Source organism: Apaloderma vittatum, unplaced genomic scaffold (genome assembly GCF_000703405.1).
Source record: "Apaloderma vittatum isolate BGI_N311 unplaced genomic scaffold, ASM70340v1 scaffold7562, whole genome shotgun sequence".
NCBI lineage: Eukaryota > Metazoa > Chordata > Aves > Trogoniformes > Trogonidae > Apaloderma > Apaloderma vittatum.
In genome coordinates this window covers 68997-92689 of record NW_009701857.1, presented here as the reverse complement: position 1 = coordinate 92689, position 23693 = coordinate 68997, and the positions used below count along the sequence as shown (strand labels likewise).

The following is a 23693-nucleotide window of genomic DNA, read 5'->3' as shown; positions in this document are numbered from 1 at the left end:
CTAAATTTCTTTTTCTCTTTTCTTTTTCGATCATGTGAAATTTTATTTCTGAATGATGGCAGTCACAATGCACTATCTGTTTAAAAACAAGTACACAGGGCCTATTGAGGCCCTGAATTTCAGTCAAGATGCAAATCAACTCTCACTATTGCAATTCAAGTGGATAAACCAAACATTTGTACTAGAATTGGATCTGAACCTATTAATGAATTACGAATGCCGGTTCCTTTCTATGAATGCAAGTAACAGTGCTTCCATTATTAACAAATTGCTGGGGAATATTAAAAAATGCTGCAGATATCTTGAGATAACTTCCCTGAAAATATACCTGAAGAAAACTTGCAGTAGAAAGAAAAAAACTTACTCAGTTATTTCAACCTTTTCTGATGACACAGTAGTCTATGACTCATTCAAATTCATTGCTACTTTATTAAGATGAATGCTAGTCAGATGCTCAGGTTAAAATGCAAGTATTGATATGGTTCATGTTTTGATTTAGTGTCCACTATATTTATTATTATATTTTCAAGTTTATTCTGAATGAAGTAATTTTGTATTCTTACATCAAAATTTAACTTTATGTTGGGAAGCATTAAAACTTCATAAATTACTGAACGTTACTATGCAGTTTTCCTTAAAAAAAACCCAGATCTTCCTATTCACACCCCTACAAATATGAACAATATTTCTATAGATTTCAGAGCTTGTAAATAGACATAATAGAAGGATTTATGCTCACCATGCAGGGTTACCACCAGTAAGATGGTATCTAACCAAGACTATTTGAAGTTTTTATCTCATTTGACACTAGAATAAACACCTTTACTACATGTGTATCTTGAAGTATATGTACAGATAGGACTGAAATCAAGAGTTCTAACAACTATGTTGCTTACAACAGACAAATAGGTGGGGTACAAGGCAATTTAAAAATGTGTAGCAGGTGTATCTTAAATACTAATTTCTTTTTAACTGTCATCATCTGGGTTGAAGATTCAATGTTTGTTCTGTAGTTACAAATTACTACTAAGAGAAAAGTAGGAAACAGGGTCCCATTTAAGGGTTTGGAATCAAGTCTTTGCTAATAAGACAGTATTGGGTCTCAGGCTTTGTTAGTTAAAGAAAACTTCTGTTACCTTATATTCAACTACACATTAGTGTAATAAAAGTAGCAAAAATTCATAGAGAGAAAACACTCTAATATGAACTTACCTGTAATAATGTTGGGCTTTGGTGGCATGCTGAATTCATACAATGTTGGTTCAGAATAACCCAATCTGTTCGCAGCTGTAATTTGTACTTCATAACCCATGGTCCACTGAAGATGCTCTAAGATGATGTGGTCTCTACTACCCTGCACTTTTTTCTCTAGCCACTGGTCTTCCTTATCTTTCTGTAAAGAAGCAAATATTAGTTTAAATTCTCAAAACCTCGTTTCTCTAAACTGTGCATCTACATGATGCACAAAAAATAAGAAGTTTTATTTACAGAGATTCAATTTATACTTTTTTCAAATTTATACTTTGCTCAAATATATTTTGCTTCACTGTGAGGGTGACAGAGCACTGGAACAGGCTGCCTAGAGAGGTTGTGGAGTCTCTGTCTCTGGAGACTTTCAAAACCTGCCTGGATGTGTTCCTGTGTGACCTGCCCTAGAGGATCCTGCTTTGGCAAGGGGGTTGAACTAGACAATCTTTTGAGGTCCCTTCCAACTCCTAACATTTTGTGATTCTGTGATTCAGTGAAATACTGATGTTTATCTTGGGGAACATAATGATAATTATTTACACACCTATGCAAAAAGAACAAATGAGGACTTCAGTTGCAATCTTCACCTTCATCTTTCATAAACTGGAATGTTTACCTTTGCAATTGCTTTTCTTAGTGCATAACGTATTTAATTATTGTATTGGGTTTGCCTGGCCAGATTTCAATGGGGGTGGGCTGTAGGGGTGGCTTCTGCAAGAAGCTGCCAGAAGTTTCCCCTGAATCTGATAGAGCTAATGACAGCCGGCTCCAAATAGGGACTTGCCGCTGGCCGAGGCCGAGCCTATCAGTAAAATGATAGTAGAGGAACGTCTCTGTGAAAACATATTTAAGAAATGGGGAAAAAAGTACTGCGCCACACAACAACTGGCAGAGAGACAGAGGAGTGAGGATATGTGAAGACACCAAGGTCAGTGAAGAAGGAGGGGGGAGGATGTACTCCAGGCGTCAGAGTAGAGAGCCTCCCCCGGGCTGTGGTAAAGACCATGGTGAAGCTCCTCCTGCAGCCCATGGAGGACCCCACACTGGAGTGGGTGGATGCCTGAAGGAGGCTGTGGCCCGTGGGAAGCCCGCATTGGGGCAGGTTGCTGCCGGAGCCTGTAGCCTGTGGAGAGAGAGAAGCCCACACTGGAGCAGGTTGGCTGGCAGGACTTTTGTGATGTCATGGGGGACTCACGCTGGAGGTTTCCCCCTGAAGGACTGCACCTCAGACTTACATTGGGGCAGATTGCTCCTCATGAGAGGACTCACATTGGGGCAGTTTGTGATGAATTACTCCTCATGAGAGGACTCATGTTGGAGAAAGTTGTGTGAAGATTGTCTCCCGTGAGAGGGACCCCACAATGGCCCTGGGGAAGAGTGAGGAGTCCTCCCCTGGAGGAAGAAGCAGCGGTGGAAATGACATCAGATGAACTGACTGTAACCTCCATTCCCTGTCCCCCTGCACTGTATATCCATACTGGGATTGATGTTTTGCCTGAGAAGAAGGGAGCTATGTGGGGAGGTGCTGCTGTCTTTTCTTTATTTTAAGATCTGTTTTTATCTCTCACTACTCTTCTCTGATTTGTTCTTTAATAAATTTAACTAATTTCCCCAAAATTGAGTCTGTTTTGTCCAGATGGTAGATACAGGTGATACCCCTGTCCTTATCTCAAACCATGAGCCGTTTGATATATTTTCTCCTCCTGTCTAGCAGAGAACAGGGGGTGACAGAATGGCTGTGTGGGCACCTGGCTGCCAGAGTCAAACCATTAAAATTATTCTTTACACAAATGAGAATTACAGAATAACTAATAAGTATAAAACAATATACACTGCCAAACACAAAAGACATCTTGTTCAAAGAAGTATCAATAACACACAGTAAGAAATCATGCAGTCCTGTTCTTACTGAACACTGAGGTACAATAAAGTGGCAAAAACTACAGCTAAGGGCCAGATCCTGGTCATCCAATACAAACAGCAAAACAGACACAGTATAAAAAGTATAAGCTTTCTGGAAAAAAACCCAACCCTTCAAATACAGGAAAGTGTAACTTTTTTGCTGCAGATTACTGTGCTTCTCAGAAGCTTATATTCAGGCTCTTTGCTGAAGCATCTTGCTCTTGACTGATGCAAGTGTCAAAGAAAATAGCATTCGAATTTGACAGTTCAGGGCTCAATCATGCCCCTTATGCCTGGTTATTTTTTGTCATGTCTTCAAAAAATCAAGTGACAGATTAAACTCCCTTATGTGCACTGCTGCAATAAGTTATTTGCTGTGCTGTGGTGGTCTTTCCATACTGACTTCACCTTTTATTAAACTGTTTCTTTCTTCTCCTGCCCTAGCATTGTTACTCACACAGATAGTTCTGGCAATGATTAAAATACCGTAAAACATCTTTTCAGGACCATTTGCAGCATGGTGAAAGTGCCTATTTGGTGCAGCAGAAAGATCCATGAAAAACATTGTAACAGTACTCATAGCAGAAGTCATGAAAACTCCTCAAAATCCTGCAGTAAAAATAGTTTACTCATCATAAAGTGAAACTGGTATTTTCTGTCAATGATATTTTCCCACATCCTCATGGATTGTTGCAATCACCTGATATGCTCCTTAGGAATCCACCTATATTTACATTCCATCGAGTGAATCCAATTATATTACCACTATATCAAACAACTTTTACAAAATATATTTTTCTATAGCACTGCTAAAATAAAAGGAACTAATATTGATTGTAATATGTATATGCAAATCCCTTCTAGTAATATTAGGAGTAGCAATGTTACGTAGTACCATACTTTAATGGCTGTTTAAATTGGTGAAGTCTGGGAGGAGTTAAAAAAAACCCCACAAAACAACAAACAAACAGAACCAAAACATCCAGATTCCAAAGAATCAACATGAGGGAAATGAGAAGATCCATACATGACCTTGGTGTGTGCACATACGACCATGTGAATATACTGAGGAATTCCAAAGAGGTTCAGAACTGGAAAATAAAGATTCAGGCTAATCTGGTTTCTGAAAGTGGAAAAGACAGCACTGCAAACAGATATATGACCGTATTTTGAAAACAAACTGTCGAATTAAATATGATTAATAGAATGAGCTTAAGATTGGAAGGAAAACTATAGAGATTTCTACAGAAGGCTGCTCTTCTGCAGATGTAAGTGAAAAGGCAGTTGTTCCACAGGTTGGTCAGGTGGAGTATAAGGGAAGAGCCAAAATCTAACAGGACTCCAGCATGCTATGCCAGAGAAGTGATACCCTAAGCTTAGTTGAAGTGAAGCCAACTGGATGGATTGATATAAATGAAATAAAGTCAAAGCCTTGAGCTCAAAGACAACAAAACCTTTTACAAAGACTGACAAACATAAGTTAGGAGAAAAAAGAATAAAGAAAATATCTGGAAAGCAAGCTGTCTTCTCTTAAGGATAAACAGATGAAGTCTCCAAGAATACAGTCTGGATTTGGCAACTTGAAAAAAAGTAAAAGAACTGCAAGTGTACTTCAGTGTAGCTGTTATTTAACATGTTTTCAAGAACTGTTTACTCAGTAGAGCTCAGTAACGTGTCCAGATTTATTTTACTATTAGTGTAGAAATGGTAAGAGAGGGATGAGAAAACAGAAGTAGAGTCTGTCAGTTAAATCTTCCTACAAATCTCCCTGTTTATGCTCAGACCCTTTAATTGGTAGCTTAAAGAGCAAAAACCAGACCCACAAAAGAACACTTCATACCTTACTAGGCTGTTCTATTATTAATAATGCCTAAAATTTATAGAAAGCTCTACATAGGCACAGTGTTCTGCAAGAAATGAAACTTCTAAATCAGAAACTACAATCTAGTTTGAGAGCTGAGTTAATATGTTTTCAATAATCATTTATTATTAGCAGTTGCATCATTAATGTCTACCAACAAATGTACATTTTCAGAAAGCACAATCAGATCTGTAACCTCAGATATTAAACTTTTTCTTTATCTGCATTTCATTTTGTTTCATGTAACGCAGAAATACTCCTTTACAGAAGGTCACAGCTGCTGTGAGACTAACCAATGACTGGCATTCTCTAAGAAAATTACTGCCGACTTCCATTACTCTTAAGCCTTAGATTCACACTGTCCTCTTCCCAGCATAAGGCTTTGGTTGAAACAATCCTGACATGATGCCACAGACTAATGACATTACATATATACATATATAAAATTATTTCTTGATTGTGTGTGTTGGCTTTAAATATAAGCATCAACCAAATATATCTCAGAAGTGTCTGAGAGCTGGATTTGTAACACACCTGTGAGCAACTTAAACACCTAAATACCAACCCCCCCCCCCCAAAAAAAAAATAAAAAATAAAACAAAGCACTGAAAACTCCAGTCTACCATGACTTGGCTGCTTCTCAAAATTAAGGGTGCATCTGACAATCGTGAAAGTAAAGCTAACCCACCGTTTAGGCACCTAAGTATTTTCTAGTCTAGAAAACAACATCTTTCTCTTTAACGGGCATTTTACATTGTACCCAAGATCACTTTCTCTGGGAACTCATAAAAAGTGAGGAAAAGTGATTAACTCCCTTCAACCCTTTCCTGTATTCTCCTTTCTCCCTAAATTGTGGTGCTAAAAGTTCACCTCAGACCAATTCGTTATTATGGTGGTCCCTGTGATAAGAGAAGGGCAAGAGATGCTACAATATCTTGAAAGCTAGTAGGAAGAAAAATATCAAGAAACCCTCATGGAAAACAATCTGATAGTTTAGAGCAGTGACTTCACAAAAATTCATTACACTGGGATGGTGCTTTGTAGGTCTGAGTAAACATGAAATACTGAGCAAAGCACAAACAAGCTGATAGCATACATACTGTTAAAATGCACCAAAGCCCAAGGATCTGGCAAGTAAAGGGGAACTTGACATGCAAAAATATTTGGCTGTTAAATGGTAACATAGTGAACAAGTTTTAAGCCTCAAAAACTAATTGCTCCTCTAATGTTTCCTCCAAACGTCATTACGGCTGTAAAGGTAAAAACATAAAATAAAATTAAATACTGTTGCTGTTTTTCAAAATAGGATATTATTAAATTTTTTTTTGCTATCACCTAAAATGTTAATAACCCTCAAAGACAGATTTTTTATTGGATTATTATTTTATTCTAATTCAAAGTTTTTATGGAAAATTGGCCTCCCAGCGAAAAACAAAATCAATCCTACTGCCCTTTTTTTTGTTTTCCTAGTTTACTATTGACATTGTGTGACTCAAAACTATAGATACAAAACTACCTTTTCCAATCACTAAGAAACCAATTTCAATAATTTTTCTTTAAACATTCAAGAGAGACAGGGATCTACTGGACAGAGTCCAACAGAGAGCTACGAGGATAATCATGGGACTTGAACATCTCTCCTATGGAGAGAGACTGAGAGAACTGGAGCTGTTTAGCCTTGAAAAGAGAAGGCTGAGAGGGGATCTTATTAATGTATATAAATACCTGAGGAGTGGGTCTCAGGAGGAAGGTGCCAGTCTCCTTAAAGTGGTGACCAGTAACAGGACAAGGAATAATGGGTGTAAGCTAGAACACAGGAAGTTCCACCTCAACATGAAATTTCTTTACCGTGAGGGTGACAGAGCCCTGGCACAGGCTGCCCAGAGAGGTTGTGGAGTCTCCTGCATACGTTCCTGTGTGGTTGCCCTAGAGGATCTTGTGCTGGCAGGGGGGTTGGACTAGATGATCTCTAGAGGTCCCTTCCAACCCCTGACATTCTATGATTCTATGATTCTTGATTAGGCAGAGAATGGGTGTGGAACAAGAAACAAAAGTGGCAGAGTTTGCAGTAATCTTACTGCTCCTTCTTCGAAGCAGTAATAATCTCATTGGCTCATCATGTTATCAAACTCATTAATTTCAATTCCAAAATAAACTTTGTGACCTTTCCCCTGGATGTGTTCCTGTGTGGCCTGCCCTAAGTGATCCTCCTCTGGCAGGGGGCTGGACTAGATGATCTCTAGAAGTCCCTTCCAAAATCTAACGTTCTATGATTATGAAGTAATTTAGGATATGGTATCAAAGCCATAAATGAAGGCTGGGAGCAAATCTCTGCAAGATAACAGTGTGATGTGTATTTGCAGAGAACAGTGGGCCAACATTATGAGCACAAATTCACAATTGCAACGTGGGCAGCTATAGAATATCCATCAGAGTCAAAACGCACTTGAGCAATAAGCACAAACTTCTGCTTGTGACTATGTGAGTCAAGCGTGATTACTCCTGTACAGGGACCACACATTGTCTGCAGGATGCTGTTTCTGCTGCTAAGCTTAAGCTAAGTAACACCTGCCAAAGTCCACTTTGTAGCCTGTCTTTCTCTCGCTGGTCTGTGCCTGGTCACCCACCAGCCCTGAGCTGCTGTGGTAGTCTCTCTCCTGTATCCCAGACACTCCTTCCTCCCTGCCCTCTTTATCTCCTCACCTTTCCCTCAGTCTGTACAGTCTCCTCAACCCTCTCCTCCAACTTATAATTTATTATGATAGTTCTTGATAAATAACAAAACAGATATTAGCCATTTACAAATTCAGTACACATTTCCCCATTAATTTATATGCATAAAGCTTAACATCCATTGTGTGACACCGGCACCTCATCATGTGTGCCCCAACCAACTTTAACAATATGATAAGCAGAAAGAGCCAAAGGGAAGCTTGAACTGGTCTCCATTAAAATTACACAGTTGCTATGACAAATACGGTCAGGTGGCCACTTTCCACATCGGACAGGATGCTGGTCTAGGGAATCTCCATCAGGTCTAGGGAAACTCTTCCCAGCTGGCTACCAGAGAACAGTTTTCCCTTGTCTTTCTCCTCCTGTTCTTTTCTAAAGTAACTCTGAAGTCAATGTACACCATCATCTTCAGACTACACCAGTGAAGATTTGTAAGACTGTCTTGATTTTCTTTGTGCAACAGCATAAATCAGTTTGAGGCTACTGCTCATACAGATTGCATAGTACCTACTCTGGGATACAGAACAAAACATGAAGATTCTTAATATCTGACTATAATTAGTAAGACCTGCTCATAATAAGAATAAACTAAAGGTAGGAAAGAAATACTTGACAGAACGAAATATGTGATTTCCAGAAAAAATAAAACTTACCAATTTCCCTAAATGAGGATATAATACTGCTCTCGTATCTTAAAGGTTGTCCTCCAAGCTTAAAAAACAAAACCAAACCAAAACCACAAAAAACTGTAGAAAACTTAAATATGAGGGAACTGACTCTTCGTAAGACATAAGCTATTACGAAAGACAGGGAAGAAAAAGCTGCTGATACATAGCCTGTTATCTAATATGCTTTTTAAACATGCAAGCAAACATATTAGTCCAGGTGCTAGTAATGAGACTGGCAAGAGTTATAGGAATGCTAATTAAATACAACCAATGGGGATGATAGAAGAGAAGCAGTCAACAGATAATTAGGAACTTTAAAGAGCATCCATTCATTCTGATTAAAACACTGAAAAATTATTGTGCTTTTTTGTTGTAGGAAGGCCTTTAATTTAATCAAATCACTTTTTCAATTGGAAGCTTAAGGAGATATGGATTTGAGGTCTAAGTAAAAGCTGTCTTCTTCAGTAACATATTAAGTTTCCAGTTACTCCTTAAACTGTACATTAATCTTTCTACAATACCTGTGAAAACTAATCTTTTATACTACAATACTGTACCTTAGTCAAAACACTAGATCAAAATCAGTTTTCCACAGACCCCAAATCATTTAGCTTACTAAATCACACAGATTAGATTTCATATACTGCATGCATATATTATAGTCAAACTTCTTAACTTCTGAATTACAAATGATCAGAGGCATTGTAATCTAATGAGGAAGCTCAATCTCACAAAACGATGTTGTATCTTGTATTACATATTATATTGTATTTACTCCCCTCTCTCTTCTTTACAATTATTTTTCTTTTATGCCAACTGCACTCGCTGGACCAAAAGTCATTTAAGCAGGTCAATTAAAATTTAGGGATGAGTGATATCAGAATAACTGCTTGTTACTCTTAACCTCAGGCTACTCTTAAAAGCTCTACCAGATTTTTCTCAGCTGACTTGGAGCTACCAATCTTTGTTTATATTTAGTTTAGGAAACTAATTTTATATGTCAGGTTAAGTTCTTGGATAATCATAGAACTATCATCAAAAAGAAAGACAAGTAAACCTGCTGTTACACTCTGGTAAAATATCTTTTTACTGGATCTAGTCAGATGAAAGTAGTATAATCTTCCTAAAAGAAGTTATTAGAAAATGCACATTTATGAATTAAATTCATTGCTACTGCAAGCTCTATAGTTATATCTTCAACCTAATCATCTATAAACATAGCGTATGAGGAAAGCAAGGATATTTTAACTGCCTTAATAAAAAAAATCTTCTTCTATTTCACAGAAAAAGAAATTACACATTGCAGAAGAGCTTGGTTTCTAAGCTTGTCAGATTTGATAAGGGAACACCAAATTAGACTCTAGCTGACAGAAGGACAATAAATTCTGCATGATGGCTGTTAAAGAACTGATGTGCACAGTGAAACTCATGGAAGTCCTAACAATTTGTCAGTAATTTGGCTTTTTTTAAGCTGAGTCTTGAAATACAGAAAGATAGAAAATATGAAATGTATTTAGATAATTAATCTCATTTAAAATTAACATAGAGCACTGGAATATAGCTTTCTATCTCTAGAATAACTATTTATCAACATTATTTATCAACTATTTATCAACAGATACTTTTATACCATGTTAATAATTAGATGTGCAAACAACCTTTAATTATGTAATTTTAATGTGTACTAATTTACTGCACTTTTGAGAACTGAACACTAGTATTCCTAATTTACCATGTAATAAAACAGAGAATATAGTTTTCTTGCTAGATTGAACTTTCAGTTATACCTTTTGGGAGAGAGGAGAGGAGAGGAGAGGAGAGGAGAGGAAAGGAAAGGAAAGGAAAGGAAAGGAAAGGAAAGGAAAGGAAAGGAAAGGAAAGGAAAGGAAAGGAAAGGAAAGGAAAGGAAAGGAAACACTGGTATTCCTAATTTACCATGTAATAAAACAGAGAATATAGTTTTCTTGCTAGATTGAACTTTCAGTTATACCTTTTGGGAGAGAGGAGAGGAGAGGAGAGGAGAGGAGAGGAGAGTGCTTTTTATTTCATTTTATTTTTTTTATTTTATAATCTGCCATTAGCAAGCTAGTCACAAAAGAAAATCTACTCTACTATGTCTTCTTTTTGTAGTATGCAAACCATTTAGTTAGATTTCAAGTCATATCAACAGTCTTTGTGTTAAAAGCAGATATTACTAAGCCAAAAACCCACCTATTTTAGTTAACTCAAATACTTACACTTCTGTATCTGACAATATATTCCAAAATGGGGGCACCTCCATCATCTTGTTTAGTTATGCTAAGTTTAAAACTCTTGCCACTTCCTGGTTGTCCATGAATGGAAGGAGGGCTTGGCTCCCCTAAAGAAGTGAAAAAACAGTAGATAAAAATAATGAAGCAATAAGTCTTAAATTACAGTTGGGAACTTGACCACAATATTATTAATCAAAATCTTTAAAATCAACATGATCCTTCCAAGTACTGCAGAACATACTTAATAAGTGTGTTAACTATTTTGCATAAGGTATGTTCTAATGGAGATTAAGTATTTTACACAAGGAAGCAAATTTATATGAAGTATGAAAGAAATATTAATTTCTTTGAGACATTCCAACTTCCAACACTTTCCAATGTCGTTTCCTTCAGAAATTATTTAGCCATGAATTCAGCCATGCTGGTAAGCTGCTGCCCACACTGAAGGTCAGAGCAATACTATCTTACAGGAAAGCTTCCTTAACATTAAGCATGAGCTTTAGTCCCATGTGTGACATCCAAAATGTAATATAGTTATTAGGTAAATTTACTCTGTGACATACATGTCAAGGCAAAACTAGATACTTTTAAAGTAGTCTACAATAAGAGTAAACATAAAGAATAAGATTTCCAAAACAAAACCAATTTTCCCTGTAATGAAAGGATAAATATAAAGTTAAATGTAAAATTAAAGGGTTAATAGCCAGCTTAAGACACTTTGCTAATCGAAATTCACAGACTAATTATTGACGTGCAATGTCTATTTTAAAGTTTTAAATGGATCTTAAATGTATGTGTTGTCATATTGAAATGTCTCATCTTCAAAATATCTGTAAATTTGCATTCACCAGATGTTACAGTTAATTTAAAAATATTTGCAATATTTGTGTTTATCCAAGTAAAGATAAATTGACTTAGATCTCAACATAGAATTTTCCTAGCTTTCTGTAAGATATCTATAATTTTTCTCAGTTTCTATCATTTTTCTATCAGGTATAGTGATCCATATGAATAATACCAAATTATTTTATCTGTTGTTCAATATATTTAGAACATGCATATGCTTTAATCCAAAAAAGAAATTTGAAAGCTGCCAAGTTACTGGTTTTTGACAGAAGAAACATATCAATAAAAGCACAACATAATAACATGGAAATATTTTGTGGGTTTTGTAATTGTTTGACTTTATTGTTCATTCCAATAGAGCCAGTATTCTTAACTATACCTGGTAGTACCCTATCTGGAAACAGTTCAGTTAAAATAGATTTATGAGACACTAGTCTAGTAATGGTTACTGATGTATTTTGATATATTTATTCAGGTAGTGTATGGTACCATTTTGTAGTTTCTTTATTTTTCCTCTCCTTTTGTGTTTAATTTATTTATTATTACCCCTATTTAAAAATAATTTGAACAAAATATTCTTACTTAGCCCTTAATACTTAAATCTGAATTTCTTGCCCATAAGGTTTAGAAATACAGAATTGGGTTTGTAGCTTTTAGCCTTTGCACGTAAGCATAGTTAAAACAATTTATTATCATTTTTCAGTAGCTTAAGATTTCTGTTTGAGGCTTGATAATTGGCCCCTGAAAGGGCCATTTCATTTCTTATAGATGTTTATATTACCCGGAGCGTAAAAAAGAAAAAGTCCTTAATCTAACATCTTTCAGGGTTTGTGCTCTTGAATATAAAGCAAAGATTTGTCTAAGTCTCAAAAATACAGATAATTAAATAAATTATCCATACAAGTCCATGGGCCCAGATAGGATTCATCCTAGGGTGCTGAGAGAGCTGGCAGAAGAACTGGCTAAGCTGCTCTCTATCATTTATCATCAATCCTGGCTAACTGGGGAGGTCCCAGATGACTGGAGGTTGGCCAACGTGATGCCCATCCATAAGACGGGCCAGAAGGAGAATCCGGTGAACTATAGGCCTATACTCTCTACAGCTGCCTGGAGGGAAGTTGTATTCAGGTGGGGGTCGAGCTCTTCGGTCGGGCAACTACTGAGAGGACAAAGAGGACACGGCCTGAAGCTGTGTCAGAGGAGGTTTAGGTTGGATCTCAGGAAGCCCTTCCTCACGGAGAGGGTGCTCAGGCACTGGGATGCACTGCCCAGGGAAGTGGTGGAGTCACCGTCCCTGGAGGTGTTTAAGAAGAGGCTGGATGTGGCTCTTAGTGCTGAGGTCTGGCCCATGTGGTGGTGTTGGGTCATAGGCTGGATTTGATGACCTCAGAGGGCTTTTCCAGCCTCAACAATTCTGTGATTCTGTGGAGGGTGGGAGGGATAGGAGGAATAAAACATGATTTCTGAGAAACAGTGTAAAGACTGATGTTATACACAGGATGTAACGTATAAATATAAAACATATTATTCACAGCGAATCATACTTTAAATTATTAGCTGATCTGGAAAGAACATATTCTAATAATCATTAACATTTTCTCTTAATAGCACAAATATTACTTACGGACAGGTAAGGTCTGAAAGATCTCAATTTTGCTATACTCTCCTTGCCCTTTTCCATTTACAGCAGCTACCTTGATTTCATATGTTGTATTTGGTTCCAAATTGCTGAGAATAACCATTGCTAAATGAAAGGAAAGAAAAAATATGGGAACAAAATTTGATGAGAAAAAGAAGTCAGGCAATTTCAATATTTGCTTCACTTGCAACTTACTAGTCCTGTTGCCTAATAGTCCAGTGGTTCCAAACTCAGTCAAGTGCTAAGCTTTTTTTTCATCAGAATAAAAACGTTGTTGTGACTGAGCAAGTTATGCTTCTGAAGGAGTGTAATGTCAGTGGCAGAGAAGGCATAGGCAACAATTAAGGACCTTGATGGGGATTGATATTATATGTTCAGATTATGAGCACAGGAAAAATGAATTTGGCAAAAAAATATGCAAGTTTCCTTTCTCCTAGCTGCTAGTGGACATTTGATGAATGTTCAAGCCCCCTTCATACAGTTCATAACTTGTAATTTTTTTTCTCCTAGAGAGCAGTATCAATCATCCTTGGTTTATACCTCTAGATGCAGCTACATGCACATTAATGGTGAAATACTGGTGTGATCCTCTGCCAGTTCAACAATGTATTCAAGACCTAAAACGGCTATGGTGATCAAAGGAAGAGTTCTGAATTATCTACTAAGGATCTGAAAAAGTGAATTATGCATGTTTACACACTAAAATGCATGTTTTTACTCACTAAAAAGAATATTGTACAGCACTAAGAATATTGTTGCTGTATACCATGCAGCATGATATCTAGAAACAAAATCCAGGAAAAGGTTGTTGGGTTTCAGGATCCCTTATGGGAATTATGCAGTATTACACATTACCATAGTACTGTATCTTACTAGTATTGACGAATATGCACTTGGAAACTTCTCTCCATGCAGAGTTCTTGGACCATTACCCCGCCTTTACAAGAAAGCTTCCTTTTATTGTCCCCACAGCAATTGCCTGCTTGTTGTTTGCCAGCTCTGTGATGAGTTCTCCAGATGTCAGATTCATACCGAGGAACAGACATAAATTGAATGGACTTGACTTGAAGCACATCAGTATTTGACTTGCCCAGAAAAGCAGGGGGTGTATTATCTTACAAGAGGATATAGAATTATAATGTCTTGAGGAAGAGCCAGTAGTCTCCTTCTCATTCTCTGGGGAGCCTAGCTTTTTTTCATTACAGAGGAATATTTTGATAGTTGCTTTAGGCTTGCTTTCAAGTTACATATTTAATGAAAGTAAAATTATTTCTGTCAGAACTCTTTGTTATTCTTTTTAGTCCAGATTTATTAGAATTCCTATTCCTTTAGTTTCTGCAGGAGACAGACAGAATTGCCATTACATGCAGAGCCAAAGGGATTTAAATAATTTTGGAAAAACAGTAACTTTTACATTTCACACTCTATTATGAGCACTTTGCATAAATTTGCCTTTGAAACATGATAACTGTTTTCTTCTAAACAAAATAGCAGAATCATGTGTCCTCCAGCACAGTTTAGCTTTATCATTTTCATGAGACTTAAAAATATCAAACTACAAAGTATAACCATGTCATGAAAAAATAAAGTACCACCCTGAGAATAAGAATAGAATTTGGAGAAGGATTATGATATATAACATTCAGTTATGGTATGATGAAATTCCAAAACTAAACCAAGCAGTAGCAGTGTTTGACTTGCCTTTCAGATATGATTACTTTCCAAGGCTGAATAATTTCACTGAAAATAAACCTTAGGGCATACTAAAAATTAGTGTTAATGTAAATGTTTTTAAAATTTAAACAACATAAAAGCATGACTATGAGTCTACACTTAATAAAACGTGAATGTGTTTACATAAAACTAAGGATCTGATACTATAAACACTCGAGTGACTCCTGGGGCCTATCTAAATGAGCAAAATTACTCATATATGAACTATTTAAAAAATCAGTGCCTACATTAGAATCCCCCATGCACCACTATGTGTCCAGATACAATGACTGTCACAAATACATTTATGGAATTAACCCAACTAAATCTGATAGCATAACACATCCTCAAAAACTCAAACTTCTTGGTATCAGTGATGGTATAATGTGGACATATTTTATACATAGAAGAAAAAATAAAATACAATTATATCCTCCTGGAAAACAAAGAAAAGAGTCATTCACGATCAGAACACTTTAAATGCTTCAGTTGTAACAGAATATTTAGAATACTCAAGTAAGATGAAGGAACTGTCCCACAGTATGTAACAGAAATATAAGGCATAAAAGTAATCTAAGAGCAGTGAAACTTTCACTTCTAAGTGGTTTACATTTCTGAAATATATTGAGAATGGAAGAAAATAATAAATTAGCTGACTTTGTTTGTTTTTTTTTACGGTACCTATCTGTCATTTAAATATTAATTCAACTTATTAATCTTTCCATATACAAACAAAATCCCTCTTACAGGAGTCCATAGCCTTCAGCGAAATGGATATTTTGATTACAGTTTTCAATGGTCACTGAAGTAATTAGCTATAAAATTTCAAATAATATTCTGAAAGAAATACAGGACTTCCAGAATATGAATGTGAAAAAGTTGGTCAACTGTACACTGTATGTGTGAATTACACCGTTGGTTTATTCATTAGCATGTATCAAGTCCCAAATATACTAAAATTCCTTTATTTCTTTAATATGATGTGAAATTTTTCAGTCTTTTTCTACCTGTCCTATCTATCTGTTTGCATTTTTGTATTGTCTTCCTAATTACAGTATCCACATGCTTTATCTGAAGGACTCAGTGTTGTAGAATAATTGATGCGGGGATTATTCACATAGTTACTGGTTACATTGAGGAGCAGACTTCAAAGAACTACTCCAAAGATGGAAAAACAGAGGATTCTCCTGTGAACTCTGATGGTAATGCTGAGCTCAATTAACATCATGCACAACGTCATAACCAAGAAGTTACTAGTAATTTTGGGGTTTTGTTTAATTAACTGCGTAGAGTTGTTAAAACAAAATACTTCTTTTTGACAGGGTATGCAAAGAATACTGGTTTTTGTTGGTGTTTTATTACTTTTCTTTTTTTTTAATTTTGTAGACTGGAAATAAAAAAGAAACACAAAACCCAAAAAGAACTAAACCTTATCAAATACTAAAATTCAGTTTAATCTACTCTGAGGCTCAAATCCTAAAGTTTAAGCAGCATTAAAGTCTGTATCTTTTCTAATTTGCAAGTAAATCTAAAACATTAAAGGACAAACACAGTACAGAAAAAAAACACAAAAAAAATCATATATTAGACAGAATTTCAGTATATATTAGCAAAAATTCATACTATTTCAAATACAAAATGAAAGTATTTCAGCGAGAAAATTTTTCTTATTACAGGATTTTAAATGCTGTCAAGATGAACTATAGGAAAACAATATCTGACACAAGCTTTGTTTTGAAATAAACTGTACCATAAATCTGAGTCAGTAAGAACAAAATAAAAATGTCCAGCTGGTTTTCTGGTCCAGGGGTAGGTTGTTTATATTACTTTATTACAGTAGAATGAGAGGGGAAATGGCTGGCATATTAAATTGTCTTTTCACCAAAGGAAATCTACATCAAAAATCTTCTAAGGGCTGTGATATATTACATAAACCATCACCAAAGCAAAGAAGGTTAGGGGAACTAATAGTACAGTTACACTACATTAATCCCAAAGCTGCTCTTATATGAGGTTAATTAACAGAAATATCACATCAATACACTGTTCTCAGTGGAGAGCTATCTGTTGCACAGAACAATGTTCTTCCAAATTCAATCCCTTGAGGATGTCAGATCTAACTAAAGCAGGATATAAATTTATTTTGAAACAAAGTAGCTAAGACATATCATTGCTGAAATATCATCTTCACTCATACATATTTGAGGTAGTGGCAGTAGAGTGATATTTCCGTCAAAGAAGCATTACAAATTTTAGCACGGTGGTTTTTTTTCCCCTGTTTCTTTCCCTCCAGTCTGAATCTGTTCCACTTCGCAGACTGAAGGCAGAAAAAATACAGTGCAGGTTAACAGGTGAAGTATTTTGATTTAGCAGCGTTTTGCTGCATCTTTTCCTCATTATTTTACTACTTCCAAGTTAAAACTGACTCTCTTAGAAATCCTTCAGTCTTCTTCAGAGGAAAAAATGACTAGTGTTTTTACGAAGCTTAAACAGGTTTCTTTTTGTGATTATGACTCATTTCCTTTTAAGGACAGCAGAAAAAGACATGGTAAGAGAGCCATAACTAAACTATGGTAGTAGGACATGTGAGGAGAATTGTGAGGAACCTATGGTACTATAGCATTGAGTTTCTGTACAGAAGTCTCAGACACAATCTGAGGAGCTTCTCCCAAAACCTCTGTCTGCCTGAGATGAGTAACGCTGTTTTGTTTAGTCTGTGTATTTACATAGTAGGAGGAAGGGCATAAAAACTCCTTCTCTAGCTGAGCCTCACAGAGTGGCTCACAGAAGTGTTGATAAAATGAAGTTGGAAATTGCCACAGGAGGGAAAAAAAGAAAAAAAATGGAAAAGGATTCTGCTACAGAAAAGGCAAAATGTTTATTCATATGCGGAAATGGGCACACTGAGCTGTCTCAGTTCCATCTGTCTCCCTTGCCCAAATAACAATTAATTTCATAAATACTGGTTCAAACATCTGACTATAAATGTCAAAATTCAGCTAACACAAACAAATGAACTTTAATAACAGAAATATTTCAAGCTGCACATTATATGAAAAAAACGTAACGGTAGAAGATCCTACTGCCAGTGAAATCACTGGCAAAGCCTACGTCAATACATTCAGAGACAATATCAAGTCTTAAGTCATTCCCTCAAATTTATACACAGAAACTATTTAAAAAATCCGAGAAGATAGTTCGATCAGGAATTTCGGTCATTCTTTGCAGTGTAATGTATAATTATTACATTACCATTACTAATTGTATGTAGTACTTTTAGGCTATAGGCTTACAAAAGGTATTTGTACTTCCATTGATTAAATAGCTCATATAATCATGCTATTTTCTTCACACCTTTGTGTTGTATCAATTTGACAATAACATAGACTATTTAATGAAAAAATTCTGTCACTTGTACTGATTAGCCTCTTACCCTGTCAACAATCCTGTGCAACTAGGATCTAGCTTTGGTAGATTTTTCTTCTCATCACCATTAAAATAAACATATCTTTCAAACACATATTCTAACTTGAAATTAAACAAAATCATGCAAATTTCACTTACATCCTACAGCTGTCTAAAATGCTCTGTGCTACAGCTGTCTAAAATGCTCTGTGCTTCTCCATTGCTTTCAGCATATGGCAAAATCTCTTTCAATTATTATCAAAGTATTACTTGCAAATATGAAGTAGATCCTGTAGTTCACTTCTGTGTAGCTTTCTTAGCTGCTCTCTTCTCTAGTTCAGTGAAGCTGAATTGGATAATAGTATGTCATACCCTAACCCAAAGGACAGGAATATACACAGCCAATTATCCTGGCTTACAGTACTGCAGTACAGTGTAAATTCCAAGAGATTTCTCCTTGCTTTCTATCCTTGCAGTTTCAGCTTCCTGTATACTCAATCTGTTTCTGTTATTTAGTTAAGTCCTACCATAACCAAGCTGCCTTCTTCCTGTTCTTGTAGTTGGTCTTTATTTTCTTCGAAAAGGTTTTAAGGTATTTACACATCCTTAGCCTGACGTACGAGCAAGGTGGGCTAGGTCAGAAGAAGAGATTCTCATAAGGAAAAGACGGTGCTTGAAATTGTTGATCTTTCATGTGAGAAGATCTTGTTAAGCTAGACAAAGGCATACTTAATAAATCAATTCTTTACATAATTCAATAGGCTAAAATGGAAACACATACTGAGCTTTAAAACCACACAATTTAAAGGCATTTCACAAACAAATGCTCTTTGAATAACCTAACCTCTAAAATGTCAGGTCTCCCTCAAGTACTCATTAGACCTCAACTGTATTTATTTAAAAAAATAATTATTTTAGTAGCAGCTTTTAAGAAATATTGTTTTTTTTGGTTTTTTTGGTGCATAGGACCATGAGTGTTCTGAAGTGTTGACATTTATATGACAATAAATTAAACAGCTGTCATTGACGGCGAAACTTTTGTTACCCTAAAATTCAGAAGCATTAACTTAAGTCAATCAAAACTATGGAAATGAATCTCATGGAGACTGGTGAACTGGCCCATGAACTTAGGAGAACTGATTGCATTTTGTACTTTACACCACACAAGTCCAAATTCCAGGTTTTTAGTTCAAATGAAGGAACAATAACTGCAGCAGCAGAGACTGCAGAATCTCATCTGGCTAACCCTATTCATTGATGTTCACTCATGCAGGCAACAAGATACCCAACAGAAACCTCATTTAGATCAAAGATAACTGGAGGTCTTTGGGGCAACGGTGAAAGGTTCTTTTTGGTCAAGCTGAAAGGCTCACGTAGGAATGGATAACATGCAGCAGACTGACACGTCCAGATAAGGCCGCAAAACTCAGTGACACCAGCACAGCAAACTTGGGCTGTGTTTGGAGCAGATTGAGGGAAGTTTATTGCCCCACTCTAGTTAGTGCTGGTAGGGCAAAACCTGGGATTGTGCATCCAGGAACAAAGAGAAACCAGACAGGGTCCAGCAGAGAGCTGCCAAGAAGAGCCATGGGCACATGAACAATACATGGATGTCACGAGGCTTATTTAGTCTGGTGAAGGGAATACCAAGGGGTGACTGAGCATTCACCTACCTTCCCTTCACAGCGGAGATAGAAGTGATGTTGTGAGAGTCTTCTCAATAGCAGCAAATAGCATAACAAGGGCAACAGTCACAAGCTGCAGCTTGGCATGTTCAGACCAGCTATTAGAAACACTTATACACTAGGAGAGAAATGAAGCACTGAAACAGGTTACACAAAGACAGGAGGATGAGGAATCTACATCCTTGGGTGTTGAGACTGAGCAGGACAAAGCCATGTCTGACCTGATCTAGTATTGGTGCCAGTCAAGTAGAGGGTTGAATCAGATAAACTCCAGATATTCCTTCCAACCAATCCTTCTATGATTCTATAAATCAAAGGGAAATACTACTCTGGTTCTTGGAACCCAGTTTCCTGCTCTGCTATAAAACTGTTGTGCACTTATTCAAGCCTGAAGAAACAGCCACTTGAAAATGACTATGCTTAAAACTTTTTACGAAACAATAAAACAATGCAGTAAAATCAATGGGGATTTGGACTTCTACCAGATATTCCCTCAACAATGAAAAAAGAAGGTATTGTTCAAAATGCTTTCTAACATATGACTAATATTCTCAGTATAGCAGCATGAGGGTTCATTGTTAAATATTTATGCGACTATAATTGCAACCATTTTAATCGTATGAATTATGCTACTAAATATAAAATCTGATTAAGTTAAACCCTTCCATAAATCAAATTTATTTTCTGTAGATATTAGTTTTAAAATTCTCCTATAACGGAACTCCCGAACTTTTGGCAATATGAACACATGAAGACAATAAAATTAAGTCTTTCAAGTAAGCAATACTTTATTGAGTGAATATACAAGACTAAAATACATAGTAAAGGAATAACTGTGTTAATCTCCCCAAAGAAGGGCAATTAAGACCCTTATTAAGACCATTTATGCTGTTTCATTTACCTTATTTTTTTTCTCTTTTTAAACATTCATCAAAGCAATGGTTACTGGAAGGCGAAACAGAAAATAAACTAGGATATTCTAAGAGGAGCAGGGATTGCAGTTATCAGGAGACTACAAAGAACATGCTGGTTGTCAGATTTTAGCTAATGCCACTACTTATATCTTGTCTTATACCAAGGTCTGGAATTCAGCCTGGATTACTGAAGGAGGGAATATATTTTGAGGAGGGAGGCTAGGGGTTAGCTATGAATGCATACCTTTCTTCCTTGTAGTTTTGCTACATAACTTTGTCTCAGTCTTAAATTGTATATTTCAAACTATATCCTATCTCAGTGTCAGAATCTCTTGCACTCCCTTGTACAGCAGAAAGAATTACTTGTATTTTAGTTTTTCCTGCCCATTTCTTTACTATTCCTACACTGGAAATCCTATTGTGAGATAAACTCCCATGTGAAATTTACAACACAAAGCTGGAGTAGAAAAGGGTCTCCTACATTCAAAAGGACATCCACGAGTTCTTTGCTACTGAAATATCTTGAGAAAAAGGTGAGGTGAGGTAGGTCTCACTCAAATTCATAGCAGACGAACCTTTTATCTTCCAAGCACAAAGTGCACAGTAGTTTCTGTGGTACATTTGAAATTTATTAGGTCACACGCATGTATGCTAGCTAATGGTGTAGCAAGTAGTTTTGAGAACTGTATTACTGTTTGGGAAAGACAGATATGGGAGACCTTGGTAAACGTTCTTGCAAGACGCTGACATTTCCCGATGTGTTGCCTGATCTAGTTGAGAGGTGGCGTCCCTGGTGACAGGGAAGCTGGATTAAAATGATCTCTAAGGTCCCTTCCAGCCTAGGTCGTTCTATGATTTGGTGGGTCTGTGAGCCTGCTAATTTGAGTCAAGGCTGACATCACGCTTCTGCCTTACCACAGTCACTGGCAAATGGGGACCATCAACCCGTGCCAAGGTGCAGAGCTCTAGTTGGAGCTGTTTTCTGCTTGACTGACTGAACAGATAGAGCTCAGTTGCTTTCTCTATCGAAAAGATGAGTAGGCAAGTTTCTTTCAGGGTGATAAACTGCCGTTTGAAGCTGGTAAGAGACTGAGTAAGCTTCTGGTGACTGCTTTTAGTAGAGCAGGTTATAACTCAGATCTCAACAGCTTATTCTAAACTAATAGCTCATTACTGGTCCTTTTTTTTTTATCACAAAATAAAAGCCAGCAAAAAACTTCACAGAAAATGCCTTTGAAATCTAAGAGAATAATGGCCATAGTTTAGTTTTACCAGCTGCACCACCTTCCTATTGTCAGCCAGGTTCTGCAGAGCTACAATGATCTTTTTGTTCCTTTGAGACTTTGCAACAGATTTAAGATGTTTCATGTAAGTCACTAGTCTTCTTACGTATCATGCAATTCACTAGCTTTTTTACGATTTTACAATACTGCACAGTGTTAGAGATACAAGACATAGCCTTTCTTAACCAGATGGACCCAGATGACTAAGAAAATTAATTACTCTTTACTCATTACTGCAAATATATAAGTACTCTTACAAAGCTCCAAGAAAGATGTCAAGAATTCAGGTCTTCTTAATGCTAAGCCAAAGGAATATGTGCAGAACAAAAAGGAGTGAAATTTTCTAATGCTATGCTCAGAGAAGTAGAAATTTTCTTTATAGACAAATTAGGTTAGCAAGCCTTGCATCTCAGTTGAGAATGCTATTTAAAATTCCAAAATTATCAATTTTATTATAATTCTGCATAGTAATAGTAGTAAACAGAAGAAAGCGCATAAAATCTCCTTGACTTTTCCCTGTGTACAAAGAATTATGCACTATAGCAAACCACTCAATTAATTGTTAAAATTAAAGGCATGATCTTCTCTTCTTTAAATTTACTTGCTCAGTTTTATGTTCCAAAAAAACCACTTAGTCCGAATGCCAACAAAAGTAGTCTCTAATGTGCTTCTGTTGAATTATATGTTATCACTGACCTGGAAGCTCTCATTAATACTAACTGTCCCATGACAAAACTATGCTGCTGCAGTCTTGGACCTACCTAGGAGGCAGGTTATAACACAGGAGTTGTGTTTCTCATTCCTGTAACCCATGCAATTTTCATCTCTGAAGTATGCAAAGTGCAAGAAAAAGAGACTCCAATTGCTATGTTACCAAGTGCAGGAGCTGGCAAAAAAAAAACCAGCACCACCTGAGGTAAGAATAAACCCATTCCTGGTGACCTCAACCATCAAAGAGGCCATCTTCACAGTGACAAGCAAAAGGTCTAAAATGTGACCCCAAAAGTGTCTTCTAAGACATTGACTACTCTGAAAAAGAAAAGACCTCAAGGCTGACATGAATGATGATTTCAAAAACAGTTATTTTCTTCGTAAATGCGCAGGTCATTTTCATTCTAAACTTTTTCTTCCTCATCCCCATCCTACTCCTTCATACTACACTTTATTTCTTCACAACGGACAAAGAAGTAATAAAAAGAAGATTCATTTAATGATATCATGAACTGTATTACAGACAGGGCTGTTCTAACTCTCTCTTGCTCATTGTTGTATATGGCAGAAGGAAAACTCCATTCATAACCACTCTTGTCATTCAGTGACCTTGAAAAATACTCTATCCTCCAGGAATACTTTTCTCTTTTTGCATTACAAAATGAAGCAGAAGTTTATATACACATAAATATTTCATAAATGTACTTCACCTTTTTTTTGTAAGCAGATTTGCAATGTAAAATAAATGCAGATGAATACAATACATATTTGAAATGCAAAATTTGCAGCTGCACCATGCAACTAAGGTATCACTTATTCATACCTAATATTGC

The 23693-nt window shown here is 36.4% G+C and overlaps 1 protein-coding gene across 1 annotated transcript in view; it reads right to left on the bottom strand.

The window, feature by feature from the left end:
- Positions 1-1212: 1212 nt before the first annotated feature.
- Positions 1213-23693, bottom strand: part of NCAM2 (neural cell adhesion molecule 2) — a gene marked incomplete at both ends in the record, with an annotated part of 90996 nt that continues 68515 nt past the window's right edge. The window contains 3 exons of the mRNA XM_009879308.1: positions 1213-1393; positions 10650-10771; positions 13135-13254. Of these exons, the coding sequence (XP_009877610.1) occupies positions 1213-1393; positions 10650-10771; positions 13135-13254 (423 nt within the window). The remainder of the gene's footprint in view (positions 1394-10649; positions 10772-13134; positions 13255-23693) is intronic.